The 19189-nt window shown below is 35.7% G+C and overlaps 1 protein-coding gene across 1 annotated transcript in view; it reads left to right on the top strand.

Moving 5' to 3' along the window:
• LOC143228727 (CUB domain-containing protein 2-like) overlaps window positions 1-19189 on the top strand; it is a 37003-nt gene that overhangs the window by 9368 nt on the left and 8446 nt on the right. The window contains exons 3-4 of the mRNA XM_076460018.1: window positions 17811-17968; window positions 18165-18279. Of these exons, the coding sequence (XP_076316133.1) occupies window positions 17811-17968; window positions 18165-18279 (273 nt within the window). The remainder of the gene's footprint in view (window positions 1-17810; window positions 17969-18164; window positions 18280-19189) is intronic.

Raw genomic sequence — 19189 nt, 5'->3', positions numbered from 1 at the left:
ACTGTTACTATGTTCAGTCAGACTATACTCTAAGTTACACTGTTACTATGTTCAGTCCATACTATACTCTAAGTTACACTGTTACTATGTTCAGTCCAGACTATACTCTAAGTTACACTGTTACTATGTTCAGTCCAGACTATACTTCTAAGTTACACTGTTACTATGTTCAGTCCATACTATACTCTAAGTTACACTGTTACTATGTTCAGTCAGACTATACTCTAAGTTACACTGTTACTATGTTCAGTCAGACTATACTCCTAAGTTACACTGTTACTATGTTCAGTCAGACTATACTCTAAGTTACACTGTTACTATGTTCAGTCCATACTATACTCTAAGTTACACTGTTACTATGTTCAGTCCATACTATACTCCTATGTTACACTGTTACTATATTCAGTCTAGACTACATCCTTATGTTACACTGTTACTATATTCAGTCCAGACTATACTGCTAAGTCAGATTGTTACTATATTCAGTCCAGACTATACTGCTAAGTCAGATTGTTACTATATTCAGTTCAGACTATACTCCTAAGTTACACTGTTACTTTATTCAGTCCAGACTATACTCTAATTTACACTGTTACTATATTCAGTCCAGACTATACTCTAAGTTACACTGTTACTATATTCAGTCCAGACTATACTCTAAGTTACACTGTTACTATATTCAGTCCTGACTATACTCCTAAGTTACACTGTTACTATGTTCAGTCCAGACTATACTCCTAAGTTACACTGTTACTATGTTCAGTCCATACTATACTCCTAAGTTACACTGTTACTATGTTCAGTCAGACTATACTCCTAAGTTACACTGTTACTATGTTCAGTCCAGACTATACTCTAAGGTTACACTGTTACTATGTTTAGTCAGACTATACTCCTAAGTTACACTGTTACTATGTTTAGTCCAGACTATACTCCTAAGTTACACTGTTACTATGTTCAGTGCAGACTATACTCCTAAGTTACACTGTTACTATGTTTAGTCCAGACTATACTCCTAAGTTACACTGTTACTATGTTCAGTCCATACTATACTCCTAAGTTACACTGTTACTATGTTCAGTCCATACTATACTCCTAAGTTACACTAGTACTATATTCAGTCTAGACTACATCCTTATGTTACACTGTTACTATATTCAGTCTAGACTACATCCTTATGTTACAGTGTTACTATATTCAGTCTAGACTACATCCTTATGTTACAGTGTTACTATATTCAGTCTAGACTACATCCTTATGTTACACTGTTACTATATTCAGTCTAGACTACATCCTTATGTTACAGTGTTACGAAATTCAGTCCAGACTATACTGCTAAGTCAGATTGTAACTATATTCAGTTCAGACTATACTCCTAAGTTACACTGTTACTATATTCAGTCCAGGCTATACTCCTAAGTTACACTGTTACTATATTCAGTCCAGACTATACTCCTAAGTTACACTGTTACTATGTTCAGTCCATACTACACTCCTAAGTTACACTGTTACTATGTTCAGTCCATACTATACTCCTAAGTTACACTGTTACTATATTCAGTCTAGACTACATCCTTATGTTACACTGTTACTATATTCAGTCCAGGCTATACTCCTAAGTTACAGTCACTATATTCAGTCCACACTATACTTCTAAGTTAGATTGTTACAGTCCGTAGTGTACTCCTAAGTTACAGTGTCACTATGTTCAGTCTAGACTATACTGCTGAGATAGATTGTTACTATGTACAGTCCGTAGTGTACTCTAAGTTACAGTGTCACTATGTTCAGTCTAGACTATACTGCTGAGTTAGATTGTTACTATGTACAGTCCGCAGTGTACTCTAAGTTACAGTGTCACTATATTCAGTCCAGAATATACTCTAAGTTAGATTGTTACAGTCCGTAGTGTACTCTAAATTACAGTGTTACTATATTCAGTCCAGACTATACTGCTGAGTTAGATTGTTACTATGTTCAGTCCGTAGTGTACTCTAAGTTACAGTGTTACTATATTCAGTCCAGACTATACTGCTGAGTTAGATTGTTACTATGTTCAGTCCGTAGTGTACTCCTAAGTTACAGTGTTACTATATTGAGTCCAGACTATACTGCTGAGTTAGATTGTTACTATGTTCAGTCCGTAGTGTACTCTAAGTTACAATGTTACTATATTCAGTCCAGACTATACTGCTGAGTTAGATTGTTACAGTCCGTAGTGTACTCCTAAGTTCCAGTGTTACTATATTCAGTCCAGACTATACTCCTAAATTACACTGTTACTATATTCAGTCTAGACTATACTCCTACGTTACACTGTTACTATATTCAGTCCATACTATTCTTCTAAATTACACTGTTACTATATTCAGTCCAGACTATACTGCTGAGTTATATTGTTACTATGTTCAGTCCGTGGTGTACTCCTAAGTTACAGTGTTACTATATTCAGTCCAGACTATACTGCTGAGTTAGATTGTTACTATGTTCAGTCCGTAGTGTACTCCTAAGTTACAGTGTTACTATATTCAGTCCAGACTATACTGCTGAGTTAGATTGTTACTATGTTCAGTCCGTTGTGTACTCCTAAGTTTCAGTGTTACTATATTCAGTCCAGACTATACTGCTGAGTTAGATTGTTACTATGTTCAGTCCGTAGTGTACTCCTAAGTTACAGTGTTACTATATTCAGTTCAGATTACACTCCTAAGTTACACTGTTACTATATTCTGTCCAGGCTATACTCGTAAGTTACACTGTTACTATATTCAGTCCAGACTATACTCCTAAGTTACACTGTTACTATATTCAGTCCATACTATACTCTAAGTTACAGTGTTACTATATTCAGTCCAAACTATACTCCTAAGTTACACTGTTACTATGTTCAGTCCAGACTATACTCCTAAGTTACACTGTTACTATGTTCAGTCCAGACTATACTCTAAGTTACACTGTTACTATGTTCAGTCTATATTATACTCTAAGTTACACTGTTACTATGTTCAGTCCATACTATACTCTAAGTTACACAGTTACTATGTTCAGTCCATACTATACTCCTAAGTTACATTGTTACTATGTTCAGTCCAGACTATACTCCTAAATTACACTGTTATTATGTTCAGTCCAGACTATACTCCTAAGTTACACTGTTAATATGTTTAGTCCAGACTATACTCCTAAGTTACACTGTTACTATGTTCAGTCCAGACTATACTCCTAAGTTACACTGTTACTATGTTCAGTCCATACTATACTCCTAAGTTACACTGTTACTATGTTCAGTCCATACTATACTCCTAAGTTACACTGTTACTATGTTCAGTCCATACTGTACTCCTAAGTTACACTGTTACTATATTCAGTCTAGACTACATCCTTATGTTACACTGTTACTATATTCAGTCTAGACTACATCCTTATGTTACAGTGTTACTATATTCAGTCCAGACTATACTGCTAAGTCAGGTTGTTACTATATTCAGTTCAGACTATACTCCTAAGTTACACTGTTACTATATTCAGTCCAGGCTATACTCCTAAGTTACACTGTTACTATATTCAGTCCAGACTATACTCCTAAGTTACACTGTTACTATATTCAGTCCAGACTATACTCCTAAGTTACACTGTTACTATATTCAGTCTAGACTATATTCTAAGTTACACTGTTACTATATTCAGTCAGGCTATACTCTAAGTTACACTGTTACTATATTCAGTCCAGACTATACTCTAAGTTACACTGTTACTATATTCAGTCCAGACTATACTCCTAAGTTACACTGTTACTATATTCAGTCCATACTATACTCCTAAGTTACACTGTTACTATATTCAGTCCAGACTATACTCCTAAGTTACACTGTTACTATATTCTGTCCAGGCTATACTCGTAAGTTACACTGTTACTATATTCAGTCCAGACTATACTCCTAAGTTACACTGTTTCTATATTCAGTCCATACTATACTCCTAAGTTACACTGTTACTATATTCAGTCTAGACTATACTCCTAAGTTACACTGTTACTATGTTCAGTCCAGACTATACTCCTAAGTTACACTGTTACTAATGTTCAGTCCAGACTATACTCCTAAGTTACACTGTTACTATGTTCAGTCCAGACTATACTCCTAAGTTACACTGTTACTATGTTCAGTCCAGACTATACTCCTAAGTTACACTGTTACTATGTTTAGTCCAGACTATACTCCTAAGTTACACTGTTACTATGTTCAGTCCATACTATACTCCTAAGTTACACTGTTACTATATTCAGTCTAGACTACATCCTTATGTTACACTATTACTATATTCAGTCTAGACTACATCCTTATGTTACAGTGTTACTATATTCAGTCCAGACTATACTGCTAAGTCAGGTTGTTACTATATTCAGTTCAGACTATACTCCTAAGTTACACTGTTACTATATTCAGTACAGGCTATACTCCTAAGTTACAGTGTCACTATATTCAGTCCAGACTATACTTCTAAGTTAGATTGTTACAGTCCGTAGTGTACTCCTAAGTTACACTGTTACTATGTTTAGTCCAGACTATACTCCTAAGTTACACTGTTACTATGTTCAGTCCATACTATACTCCTAAGTTACACTGTTACTATGTTCAGTCCATACTATACTCCTAAGTTACACTGTTACTATATTTAGTCTAGACTACATCCTTATGTTACACTGTTACTATATTCAGTCTAGACTACATCCTTATGTTACAGTGTTACTATATTCAGTCCAGACTATACTGCTAAGTCAGGTTGTTACTATATTCAGTTCAGACTATACTCCTAAGTTACACTGTTACTATATTCAGTCCAGGCTATACTCCTAAGTTACAGTGTCTCTATATTCAGTCCAGACTATACTTCTAAGTTAGATTGTTACAGTCCGTAGTGTACTCCTAAGTTACAGTGTCACTATGTTCAGTCTAGACTATACTGCTGAGTTAGATTGTTACTATGTACAGTCCGCAGTGTACTCCTAAGTTACAGTGTCACTATATTCAGTCCAGAATATACTCCTAAGTTAGATTGTTACAGTCCGTAGTGTACTCCTAAATTACAGTGTTATTATATTCAGTCCAGACTATACTGCTGAGTTAGATTGTTACTATGTTCATTCCGTAGTGTTCTCCTAAGTTACAATGTTACTATATTCAGTCCAGACTATACTGCTGAGTTAGATTGTTACTATGTTCAGTCCGTAGTGTACTCTTAAGTTCCAGTGTCACTATATTCAGTCCAGACTATACTCCTAAGTTAGATTGTTACAGTCCGTAGTGTACTCCTAAGTTCCAGTGTTACTATATTCAGTCCAGACTATACTCCTAAATTACACTGTTACTATATTCAGTCTAGACTATACTCCTACGTTACACTGTTACTATATTCAGTCCATACTATTCTTCTAAATTACACTGTTACTATATTTAGTCCAGACTATACTGCTGAGTTAGATTGTTACTATGTTCAGTCCGTAGTGTACTCCTAAGTTACAGTGTTACTATATTCAGTCCAGACTATACTGCTGAGTTAGATTGTTACTATGTTCAGTCCGTGGTGTACTCCTAAGTTACAGTGTTACTATATTCAGTCCAGACTATACTGCTGAGTTAGATTGTTACTATGTTCAGTCCGTAGTGTACTCCTAAGTTACAGTGTTACTATATTCAGTCCAGACTATACTGCTGAGATAGATTGTTACTATGTTCAGTCCGTTGTGTACTCCTAAGTTTTAGTGTTACTATATTCAGTCCAGACTATACTGCTGAGTTAGATTGTTACTATGTTCAGTCCGTAGTGTACTCCTAAGTTACAGTGTTACTATATTCAGTTCAGACTACACTCCTAAGTTACACTGTTACTATATTCTGTCCAGGCTATACTCGTAAGTTACACTGTTACTATATTCAGTCCAGACTATACTCCTAAGTTACACTGTTACTATATTCAGTCCAGACTATACTCCTAAGTTACACTGTTACTATGTTCAGTCCAGACTATACTCCTAAGTTACACTGTTACTATGTTCAGTCCAGACTATACTCCTAAGTTACACTGTTACTATGTTCAGTCCAGACTATACTCCTAAGTTACACTGTTACTATGTTCAGTCCAGACTATACTCCTAAGTTACACTGTTACTATGTTCAGTCTATATTATACTCCTAAGTTACACTGTTACTATGTTCAGTCCATACTATACTCCTAAGTTACACAGTTACTATGTTCAGGCCATACTATACTCCTAAGTTACATTGTTACTATGTTCAGTCCAGACTATACTCCTAAGTTACACTGTTACTATGTTCAGTCCAGACTATACTCCTAAGTTACACTGTTACTATGTTTAGTCCAGACTATACTCCTAAGTTACACTGTTACTATGTTCAGTCCAGACTATACTCCTAAGTTACACTGTTACTATGTTCAGTCCATACTATACTCCTAAGTTACACTGTTACTATGTTCAGTCCATACTATACTCCTAAGTTACACTGTTACTATGTTCAGTCCATACTGTACTCCTAAGTTACACTGTTACTATATTCAGTCCAGACTATACTCCTAAGTTACACTGTTACTATATTCAGTCTAGACTATATTCCTAAGTTACACTGTTACTATATTCAGTCCATACTATACTCCTAAGTTACACTGTTACTATATTCAGTCCAGACTATACTCCTAAGTTACACTGTTACTATATTCAGTCCATACTATACTCCTAAGTTACACTGTTACTATATTCAGTCCAGGCTATACACCTAAGTTACACTGTTACTATATTCAGTCCAGACTACATCCTTACGTTACACTGTTACTATATTCAGTCTAGACTACATCCTTATGTTACAGTGTTACTATATTCAATCCAGACTATACTGCTAAGTCAGGTTGTTACTATATTCAGTTCAGACTATACTCCTAGGTTACACTGTTACTATATTCAGTCGAGGCTATACTCCTAAGTTACACTGTTACTATATTCAGTCCAGACTATACTCCTAAGTTACACTGTTACTATATTCAGTCCATACTATACTCCTAAGTTACACTGTTACTATATTCAGTCCAGACTATACTCCTAAGTTACACTGTTACTATATTCAGTCCAGACTATACTCCTAAGTTACACTGTTACTATATTCAGTCTAGACTATATTCCTAAGTTACACTGTTACTATATTCAGTCCAGGCTATACTCCTAAGTTACACTGTTACTATATTCAGTCCAGACTATACTCCTAAGTTACACTGTTACTATATTCAGTCCATACTATACTCCTAAGTTACACTGTTACTATATTCAGTCCAGACTATACTCCTAAGTTACACTGTTACTATATTCAGTCCATACTATACTCCTAAGTTACACTGTTACTATATTCAGTCCAGGCTATACACCTAAGTTACACTGTTACTATATTCAGTCCAGACTATACTCCTAAGTTACACTGTTACTATATTCAGTCTAGACTATATTCCTAAGTTACACTGTTACTATATTCAGTCAGACTATACTCCTAAGTTACACTGTTACTATATTCAGTCCAGGCTATACTCCTAAGTTACACTGTTACTATATTCAGTCCAGACTATACTCCTAAGTTACACTGTTACTGTATTCAGTCCAAACTATACTCCTAAGTTACACTGTTACTATATTCAGTCCAGACTATACTCCTAAGTTACACTGTTACTATATTCTGTCCAGGCTATACTCGTAAGTTACACTGTTACTATATTCAGTCCAGACTATACTCCTAAGTTACACTGTTACTATATTCAGTCCATACTATACTCCTAAGTTACACTGTTACTATATTCAGTCTAGACTATACTCCTAAGTTACACTGTTACTATGTTCAGTCCAGACTATACTCCTAAGTTACACTGTTACTATGTTCAGTCCAGACTATACTCCTAAGTTACACTGTTACTATGTTCAGTCTATATTATACTCCTAAGTTACACTGTTACTATGTTCAGTCCATACTATACTCCTAAGTTACACAGTTACTATGCTCAGTCCATACCATACTCCTAAGTTACATTGTTACTATGTTCAGTCCAGACTATACTCCTAAGTTACACTGTTACTATGTTCAGTCCAGACTATACTCCTAAGTTACACTGTTACTATGTTTAGTCAGACTATACTCCTAAGTTACACTGTTACTATGTTCAGTCCATACTATACTCCTAAGTTACACTGTTACTATGTTCAGTCCATACTATACTCCTAAGTTACACTGTTACTATATTCAGTCTAGACTACATCCTTATGTTACACTGTTACTATATTAAGTCTAGACTACATCCTTATGTTACACTGTTACTATATTAAGTCTAGACTACATCCTTATGTTACAGTGTTACTATATTCAGTCCAGACTATACTGCTAAGTCAGGTTGTTACTATATTCAGTTCAGACTATACTCCTAAGTTACACTGTTACTATATTCAGTCCAGGCTATACTCCTAAGTTACAGTGTCACTATATTCAGTCCAGAATATACTCCTAAGTTAGATTGTTACACTCCGTAGTGTACTCCTAAATTACAGTGTTATTATATTCAGTCCAGACTATACTGCTGAGTTAGATCGTTACTATGTTCAGTCCGTAGTGTACTCCTAAGTTACAGTGTTACTATATTCAGTCCAGACTATACTGCTGAGTTAGATTGTTACTATGTTCAGTCCGTAGGGTACTCCTAAGTTACAGTGTTACTATATTGAGTCCAGACTATACTGCTGAGTTAGATTGTTACTATGTTCAGTCCGTAGTGTACTCCTAAGTTACAATGTTACTATATTCAGTCCAGACTATACTGCTGAGTTAGATTGTTACTATGTTCAGTCCGTAGTGTACTCTTAAGTTCCAGTGTCACTATATTCAGTCCAGACTATACTCCTAAGTTAGATTGTTACAGTCCGTAGTGTACTCCTAAGTTCCAGTGTTACTATATTTAGTCCAGACTATACTCCTAAATTACACTGTTACTATATTCAGTCTAGACTATACTCCTACGTTACACTGTTACTATATTCAGTCCATACTATTCTTCTAAATTACACTGTTACTATATTCAGTCCAGACTATACTGCTGAGTTAGATTGTTACTATGTTCAGTCCGTAGTGTACTCCTAAGTTACAGTGTTACTATATTCAGTCCAGACTATACTGCTGAGTTAGATTGTTACTATGTTCAGTCCGTGGTGTACTCTAAGTTACAGTGTTACTATATTCAGTCCAGACTATACTGCTGAGTTAGATTGTTACTATGTTCAGTCCGTTGTGTACTCCTAAGTTTCAGTGTTACTATATTCAGTCCAGACTATACTGCTGAGTTAGATTGTTACTATGTTCAGTCCGTAGTGTACTCCTAAGTTACAGTGTTACTATATTCAGTTCAGACTACACTCCTAAGTTACACTGTTACTATATTCTGTCCAGGCTATACTCGTAAGTTACACTGTTACTATATTCAGTCCAGACTATACTCCTAAGTTACACTGTTACTATATTCAGTCCATACTATACTCCTAAGTTACACTGTTACTATATTCAGTCCAGACTATACTCCTAAGTTACACTGTTACTATGTTCAGTCCAGACTATACTCCTAAGTTACACTGTTACTATGTTCAGTCCAGACTATACTCCTAAGTTACACTGTTACTATGTTCAGTCCAGACTATACTCCTATGTTACACTGTTACTATGTTCAGTCTATATTATACTCCTAAGTTACACTGTTACTATATTCAGTCCATACTATACTCTAAGTTACACAGTTACTATGTTCAGTCCATACTATACTCCTAAGTTACATTGTTACTATGTTCAGTCCAGACTATACTCCTAAGTTCCACTGTTACTATGTTCAGTCCAGACTATACTCCTAAGTTACACTGTTACTATGTTTAGTCCAGACTATACTCCTAAGTTACACTGTTACTATGTTCAGTCCAGACTATACTCCTAAGTTACACTGTTACTATGTTCAGTCCATACTATACTCTAAGTTACACTGTTACTATGTTCAGTCCATACTATACTCCTAAGTTACACTGTTACTATGTTCAGTCCATACTGTACTCCTAAGTTACACTGTTACTATATTCAGTCTAGACTACATCCTTACGTTACACTGTTACTATATTCAGTCCAGACTATACTGCTAAGTCAGGTTGTTACTATATTCAGTTCAGACTATACTCCTAAGTTACACTGTTACTATATTCAGTCCAGGCTATACTCCTAAGTTACACTGTTACTATATTCAGTCCAGACTATACTCTAAGTTACACTGTTACTATATTCAGTCCAGACTATACTCCTAAGTTACACTGTTACTATATTCAGTCCATACTATACTCCTAAGTTACACTGTTACTATATTCAGTCCATTCTATACTCCTAAGTTACACTGTTACTATATTCAGTCCAGACTATACTCCTAAGTTACACTGTTACTATATTCAGTCCATACTATACTCCTAAGTTACACTGTTACTATATTCAGTCCAGACTATACTCCTAATTTACACTGTTACTATATTCAGTCCATACTATACTCCTAAGTTACACTGTTGCTATATTCAGTCCAGGCTATACACCTAAGTTACACTGTTACTATATTCAGTCCAGACTATACTCCTAAGTTACACTGTTACTATATTCAGTCTAGACTATATTCCTAAGTTACACTGTTACTATATTCAGTCCAGACTATATTCCTAAGTTACACTGTTACTATATTCAGTCCAGACTATACTTTTAAGTTACACTGTTACTATATTCAGTCCAGGCTATACTCCTAAGTTACACTGTTACTATATTCAGTCCAGACTATACTCCTAAGTTACACTGTTACTATATTCAGTCCATACTATACTCCTAAGTTACACTGTTACTATATTCAGTCCAGGCTATACTCCTAAGTTACACTGTTACTATATTCAGTCCAGGCTATACTCCTAAGTTACAGTGTCACTATGTTCAGTCTAGACTATACTGCTGAGTTAGATTGTTACTATGTTGAGTCCGTAGTGTACTCCTAAGTTGCACTGTTACTATGTTCAGTCTACACTATACTGCTGAGTTAGGTTGTTACTATATTCAGTCCGTAGTGTATTCCTAAGTTACAGTGTCACTATATTCAGTCCATACTATACTTCTAAGTTAGATTGTTACAGTCCGTAGTGTACTCCTAAGTTACAGTGTCACTATGTTCAGTCTAGACTATACTGCTGAGTTAGATTGTTACTATGTACAGTCCGTAGTGTACTCCTAAGTTATAGTGTCACTATATTCACTCCAGAATATACTCCTAAGTTAGATTGCTAGAGTCCGTAGTGTACTCCTAAATTACAGAGTTACTAAATTCAGTCCAGACTATACTGCTGAGTTAGAGTGTTACTATGTTCAGTCCGTAGTGTACTCCTAAGTTACAGTGTTACTATATTCAGTCCAGACTATACTGCTGAGTTAGATTGTTACTATGTTCCGTCCGTAGTGTACTCCTAAGTTACAGTGTTACTATATTCAGTCCAGACTATACTGCTGAGTTAGATTGTTATTATGTTCAGTCCGTAGTGTACTCCTAAGTTACAATGTTACTATATTCAGTCCAGACTATACTGCTGAGTTAGATTGTTATTATGTTCAGTCCGTAGTGTACTCCTAAGTTCCAGTGTCACTATATTCAGTCCAGACTATACTGCTGAGATAGATTGTTACTATGTTCAGTCTAGACTATACTGCTGAGTTAGATTGTTACTATGTTCAGTCTAGACTATACTGATGAGTTAGATTGTTACTATGTTGAGTCCGTAGTGTACTCCTAAGTTACACTGTTACTATGTTCAGTGTAGACTATACTGCTGAGTTAGATTGTTACTATGTTCAGTCTAGACTATACTGCTGAGTTAGATTGTTACTATGTTCAGTCTAGACTATACTGATGAGTTAGATTGTTACTATGTTGAGTCCGTAGTGTACTCCTAAGTTACAATGTTACTATGTTCAGTGTAGACTATACTGCTGAGTTAGATTGTTACTATGTTCAGTCCATAGTGTATTCCTAAGTTACAGTGTCACTATATTCAGTGCAGACTATACTTCTAAGTTAGATTGTTACAGTCCGTAGTGTACTCCTAAGTTACAGTGTTACTATATTCAGTGTAGACTATACTGCTGAGTTAGATTGTTACTATGTTCAGTCTTGACTATACTGCTGAGTTAGATTGTTACTATGTTGAGTCCGTAGTGTACTCCTAAGTTACACTGTTACTATGTTCAGTGTAGACTATACTGCTGAGTTAGATGGTTACTAGGTTCAGTCTAGACTATACTGCTGAGTTAGATTGTTACTATGTTCAGTCTAGACTATACTGATGAGTTAGATTGTTACTATGTTGAGTCCGTAGTGCACTCCTAAGTTACAATGTTACTATGTTCAGTGTAGACTATACTGCTGAGTTAGATTGTTACTATGTTCAGTCCATAGTGTATTCCTAAGTTACAGTGTCACTATATTCAGTCCAGACTATACTTCTAAGTTAGATTGTTACAGTCCGTAGTGTACTCCTAAGTTACAGTGTTACTATATTCAGTCCAGACTATACTGCTTAGTTAGATTGTTACTATGTTCAGTCCGTAGTGTACTCCTAAGTTACAGTGTTACTATATTCAGTCCAGACTATACTGCTGAGTTAGATTGTTACTATGTTCAGTCCGTAGTGTACTCCTAAGTTACAGTGTTACTATATTCAGTCCAGACTATACTCCTAAGTTAGATTGTTACAGTTTGTAGTGTACTCCTAAGTTCCAGTGTTACTATATTCAGTCCAGTCTATACTCCTAAATTACACTGTTACTCTATTCAGTCCAGACTATACTCCTACGTTACACTGTTACTATATTCAGTCCATACTATTCTTCTAAATTACACTGTTACTATATTCAGTCCAGACTATACTGCTGAGTTAGATTGTTACTATGTTCAGTCCGTAGTGTACTCCTAAGTTACAGTGTTACTATATTCAGTCCAGACTATACTGCTGAGTTAGATTGTTACTATGTTCAGTCCGTGGTGTACTCCTAAGTTACAGTGTTACTATATTCAGTCCAGACTATACTGCTGAGTTAGATTGTTACTATGTTCAGTCCGTTGTGTACTCCTAAGTTTCAGTGTTACTATATTCAGTCCAGACTATACTGCTGAGTTAGATTGTTACTATGTTCAGTCCGTAGTGTACTCCTAAGTTACAGTGTTACTATATTCAGTTCAGACTACACTCCTAAGTTACACTGTTACTATATTCTGTCCAGGCTATACTCGTAAGTTACACTGTTACTATATTCAGTCCAGACTATACTCCTAAGTTACACTGTTACTATATTCAGTCCATACTATACTCCTAAGTTACACTGTTACTATATTCAGTCCAGACTATACTCCTAAGTTACACTGTTACTATGTTCAGTCCAGACTATACTCCTAAGTTACACTGTTACTATGTTCAGTCCAGACTATACTCCTAAGTTACACTGTTACTATGTTCAGTCCAGACTATACTCCTATGTTACACTGTTACTATGTTCAGTCTATATTATACTCCTAAGTTACACTGTTACTATATTCAGTCCATACTATACTCCTAAGTTACACAGTTACTATGTTCAGTCCATACTATACTCCTAAGTTACATTGTTACTATGTTCAGTCCAGACTATACTCCTAAGTTCCACTGTTACTATGTTCAGTCCAGACTATACTCCTAAGTTACACTGTTACTATGTTTAGTCCAGACTATACTCCTAAGTTACACTGTTACTATGTTCAGTCCAGACTATACTCCTAAGTTACACTGTTACTATGTTCAGTCCATACTATACTCCTAAGTTACACTGTTACTATGTTCAGTCCATACTATACTCCTAAGTTACACTGTTACTATGTTCAGTCCATACTGTACTCCTAAGTTACACTGTTACTATATTCAGTCTAGACTACATCCTTACGTTACACTGTTACTATATTCAGTCCAGACTATACTGCTAAGTCAGGTTGTTACTATATTCAGTTCAGACTATACTCCTAAGTTACACTGTTACTATATTCAGTCCAGGCTATACTCCTAAGTTACACTGTTACTATATTCAGTCCAGACTATACTCCTAAGTTACACTGTTACTATATTCAGTCCAGACTATACTCCTAAGTTACACTGTTACTATATTCAGTCCATACTATACTCCTAAGTTACACTGTTACTATATTCAGTCCATACTATACTCCTAAGTTACACTGTTACTATATTCAGTCCAGACTATACTCCTAAGTTACACTGTTACTATATTCAGTCCATACTATACTCCTAAGTTACACTGTTACTATATTCAGTCCAGACTATACTCCTAATTTACACTGTTACTATATTCAGTCCATACTATACTCCTAAGTTACACTGTTGCTATATTCAGTCCAGGCTATACACCTAAGTTACACTGTTACTATATTCAGTCCAGACTATACTCCTAAGTTACACTGTTACTATATTCAGTCTAGACTATATTCCTAAGTTACACTGTTACTATATTCAGTCCAGACTATATTCTAAGTTACACTGTTACTATATTCAGTCCAGACTATACTTTTAAGTTACACTGTTACTATATTCAGTCCAGGCTATACTCTAAGTTACACTGTTACTATATTCAGTCCAGACTATACTCCTAAGTTACACTGTTACTATATTCAGTCCATACTATACTCCTAAGTTACACTGTTACTATATTCAGTCCAGGCTATACTCCTAAGTTACACTGTTACTATATTCAGTCCAGGCTATACTCCTAAGTTACAGTGTCACTATGTTCAGTCTAGACTATACTGCTGAGTTAGATTGTTACTATGTTGAGTCCGTAGTGTACTCCTAAGTTGCACTGTTACTATGTTCAGTCTACACTATACTGCTGAGTTAGGTTGTTACTATATTCAGTCCGTAGTGTATTCTAAGTTACAGTGTCACTATATTCAGTCCATACTATACTTCTAAGTTAGATTGTTACAGTCCGTAGTGTACTCCTAAGTTACAGTGTCACTATGTTCAGTCTAGACTATACTGCTGAGTTAGATTGTTACTATGTACAGTCCGTAGTGTACTCCTAAGTTATAGTGTCACTATATTCACTCCAGAATATACTCCTAAGTTAGATTGCTAGAGTCCGTAGTGTACTCCTAAATTACAGAGTTACTAAATTCAGTCCAGACTATACTGCTGAGTTAGAGTGTTACTATGTTCAGTCCGTAGTGTACTCCTAAGTTACAGTGTTACTATATTCAGTCCAGACTATACTGCTGAGTTAGATTGTTACTATGTTCCGTCCGTAGTGTACTCCTAAGTTACAGTGTTACTATATTCAGTCCAGACTATACTGCTGAGTTAGATTGTTATTATGTTCAGTCCGTAGTGTACTCCTAAGTTACAATGTTACTATATTCAGTCCAGACTATACTGCTGAGTTAGATTGTTATTATGTTCAGTCCGTAGTGTACTCCTAAGTTCCAGTGTCACTATATTCAGTCCAGACTATACTGCTGAGTTAGATTGTTACTATGTTCAGTCTAGACTATACTGCTGAGTTAGATTGTTACTATGTTCAGTCTAGACTATACTGATGAGTTAGATTGTTACTATGTTGAGTCCGTAGTGTACTCCTAAGTTACACTGTTACTATGTTCAGTGTAGACTATACTGCTGAGTTAGATTGTTACTATGTTCAGTCTAGACTATACTGCTGAGTTAGATTGTTACTATGTTCAGTCTAGACTATACTGATGAGTTAGATTGTTACTATGTTGAGTCCGTAGTGTACTCCTAAGTTACAATGTTACTATGTTCAGTGTAGACTATACTGCTGAGTTAGATTGTTACTATGTTCAGTCCATAGTGTATTCCTAAGTTACAGTGTCACTATATTCAGTCCAGACTATACTTCTAAGTTAGATTGTTACAGTCCGTAGTGTACTCCTAAGTTACAGTGTTACTATATTCAGTGTAGACTATACTGCTGAGTTAGATTGTTACTATGTTCAGTCTTGACTATACTGCTGAGTTAGATTGTTACTATGTTGAGTCCGTAGTGTACTCCTAAGTTACACTGTTACTATGTTCAGTGTAGACTATACTGCTGAGTTAGATTGTTACTAGGTTCAGTCTAGACTATACTGCTGAGTTAGATTGTTACTATGTTCAGTCTAGACTATACTGATGAGTTAGATTGTTACTATGTTGAGTCCGTAGTGCACTCCTAAGTTACAATGTTACTATGTTCAGTGTAGACTATACTGCTGAGTTAGATTGTTACTATGTTCAGTCCATAGTGTATTCCTAAGTTACAGTGTCACTATATTCAGTCCAGACTATACTTCTAAGTTAGATTGTTACAGTCCGTAGTGTACTCCTAAGTTACAGTGTTACTATATTCAGTCCAGACTATACTGCTTAGTTAGATTGTTACTATGTTCAGTCCGTAGTGTACTCCTAAGTTACAGTGTTACTATATTCAGTCCAGACTATACTGCTGAGTTAGATTGTTACTATGTTCAGTCCGTAGTGTACTCCTAAGTTACAGTGTTACTATATTCAGTCCAGACTATACTCTAAGTTAGATTGTTACAGTTTGTAGTGTACTCCTAAGTTCCAGTGTTACTATATTCAGTCCAGTCTATACTCCTAAATTACACTGTTACTCTATTCAGTCCAGACTATACTCCTACGTTACACTGTTACTATATTCAGTCCATACTATTCTCCTAAATTACACTGTTACTATATTCAGTCCAGACTATACTCCTAAGTTACAGTGTTACTATGTTCAATCTAGACTATACTGCTGGGTTAGATTGTTACTATGTTCAGTCTAGACTATACTGCTGAGTTAGATTGTTACTATGTTCAGTCCGTAGTGTACTCCTAAGTTACAGTGTCACTATATTGAGTCTAGACTATACTGCTGAGTTAGATTGTTACTATGTTCAGTCTAGACTATACTGCTGAGTTAAATTGTTACTATGTTCAGTCCGTAGTGTACTCCTAAGTTACAGTGTTAGTATATTCAGTCCAGACTATACTGCTGAGTTAGATTGTTACTATGTTCAGTCCGTAGTGTACTCCTAAGTTACAGTGTTACTATATTCAGTCCAGACTATACTCCTAAGTTAGATTGTTACAGTTTGTAGTGTACTCCTAAGTTCCAGTGTTACTATATTCAGTCCAGTCTATACTCCTAAATTACACTGTTACTATATTCAGTCCAGACTATACTCCTACGTTACACTGTTACTATATTCAGTCCATACTATTCTCCTAAATTATACTGTTACTATATTCAGTCCAGACTATACTCCTAAGTTACAGTGTTACTATGTTCAGTCTAGACTATACTGCTGGGTTAGATTGTTACTATGTTCAGTCTAGACTATACTGCTGAGTTAGATTGTTACTATGTTCAGTCCGTAGTGTATTCCTAAGTTACAGTGTCACTATATTCAGTCTAGACTATACTGCTGAGTTAGATTGTTACTATGTTCAGTCTAGACTATACTGCTGAGTTAGATTGTTACTATGTTCAGTCCGTAGTGTACTCCTAAGTTACAGTGTCACTATATTCAGTCTAGACTATACTGCTGAGTTAGATTGTTACTATGTACAGTCCGTAGTGTACTCCTAAGTCACTCTACTAATGTTAACTCTATTCTTTGTTTAGGATTAGAGGCTATGATAAAAGGACACCGTGGAAGCAGTTGTAACGAGCTAATTTTCAGTCACACTGCTACTATAGAGAGTCCAGGCTATCCTCTCTACTATCCGCCATTGTTAAACTGTGTATATACAATAAGAAAATACAAGCCTGAAGTATGCCAGGTATGTCTTTATTCAGTACATACTGAGATACTATAAACAAACTAAACAGTTTTGCTATTTCTTACCGTCCGTAACTTTTATCTGGAACTCCACTTGGGTGAGCTGTGTATCAATAGTGAGTGCAGGTTTTCATAATATGTTGTTTTTTATTTCTGTGTATGAAATATTGTTCCGTATATACCTTATTGTTCTGCAGGTTAAGATATACGTAAACGATTTCCAGTTGGATAATTCTAACCAGTGTGCTTGTGATTTCTTGTGTGTGGACAGTCGGCGATACTGCGGTCGGATGTTACGTCCAAAACAAACATGTAAGTCCAGAGCTGTGGAACTTGCCACATAAAAAAACTTGTTTCCTTTTATATTACCTGTTAGCATATAAATATATATTCACATTAAAACATATTTACATAGCTCTGTTTTCGGAGAAAGTTAAAGAAAAGTCATCCCAGGAAACAATCTTCCGGTACAGTCGGGATTCTCGCTCACGCTATTTTAAATGTTACTAAAGTGATGTTTACTTTGCCACGCCTTTCGCTCACAGAAATGAAGTCGACAAATTACAGAATAAATAAATAAATGTGCAGTGAACTTTAATGAAATTATATGCTTAACGTCCGTTATATATTTCTTTTAGTTCTGTCGTGTCACTTTTGTTTCTCCATGTCCTTACAGCAATAATATTTAAAACTGAACTTAAATTACTCAAAATTATCCTTCCAGCGGCTAAATGGTAAGTCTGAAAATGTATAACTTTAAAAACCTGGGTTCGATAACCACAGCGCCCCCCCCCTAGTACAGCGATATGTCTCCGGATTTACAACGCTAAAATCAGGGGTTCGATTCCCCTCGGTGGGCTGAGCAGATAGCCCGATGTGGCTTTGCTATAAGAAAACACATACAAACACGGCACAGCACACGTACCTCATTTTGTAAGTTTGAGTTTATATGTGAACAAACAATATAAATATAGATTCACTGTTTGTCACTAAGTTCCACCCCTCATCAGTGATCCGGGACAAGGGCAAATCTACATAACGAAACTGCCAATTCAGACTGTTTTAAAGTTATTTAGGCCTACATGAGGTATAAAACTACCGAGTACAAACGAAGGAAAAGCCACATAGCAAAATGGTAATGGCTTTCCATTAGACAGAACATGACAATGCATTAACAGAGGGGATCGGCATGGCCAAGCGTGTTAAAGCGTGCGACTCGTAA

This window comes from Tachypleus tridentatus, chromosome 10, assembly GCF_004210375.1.
Source record: "Tachypleus tridentatus isolate NWPU-2018 chromosome 10, ASM421037v1, whole genome shotgun sequence".
Taxonomy (NCBI): Eukaryota; Metazoa; Arthropoda; class Merostomata; order Xiphosura; family Limulidae; genus Tachypleus; species Tachypleus tridentatus.
Note: the sequence above shows the minus strand (reverse complement) of the source record. Positions and strands in the feature narration are given on the sequence as shown.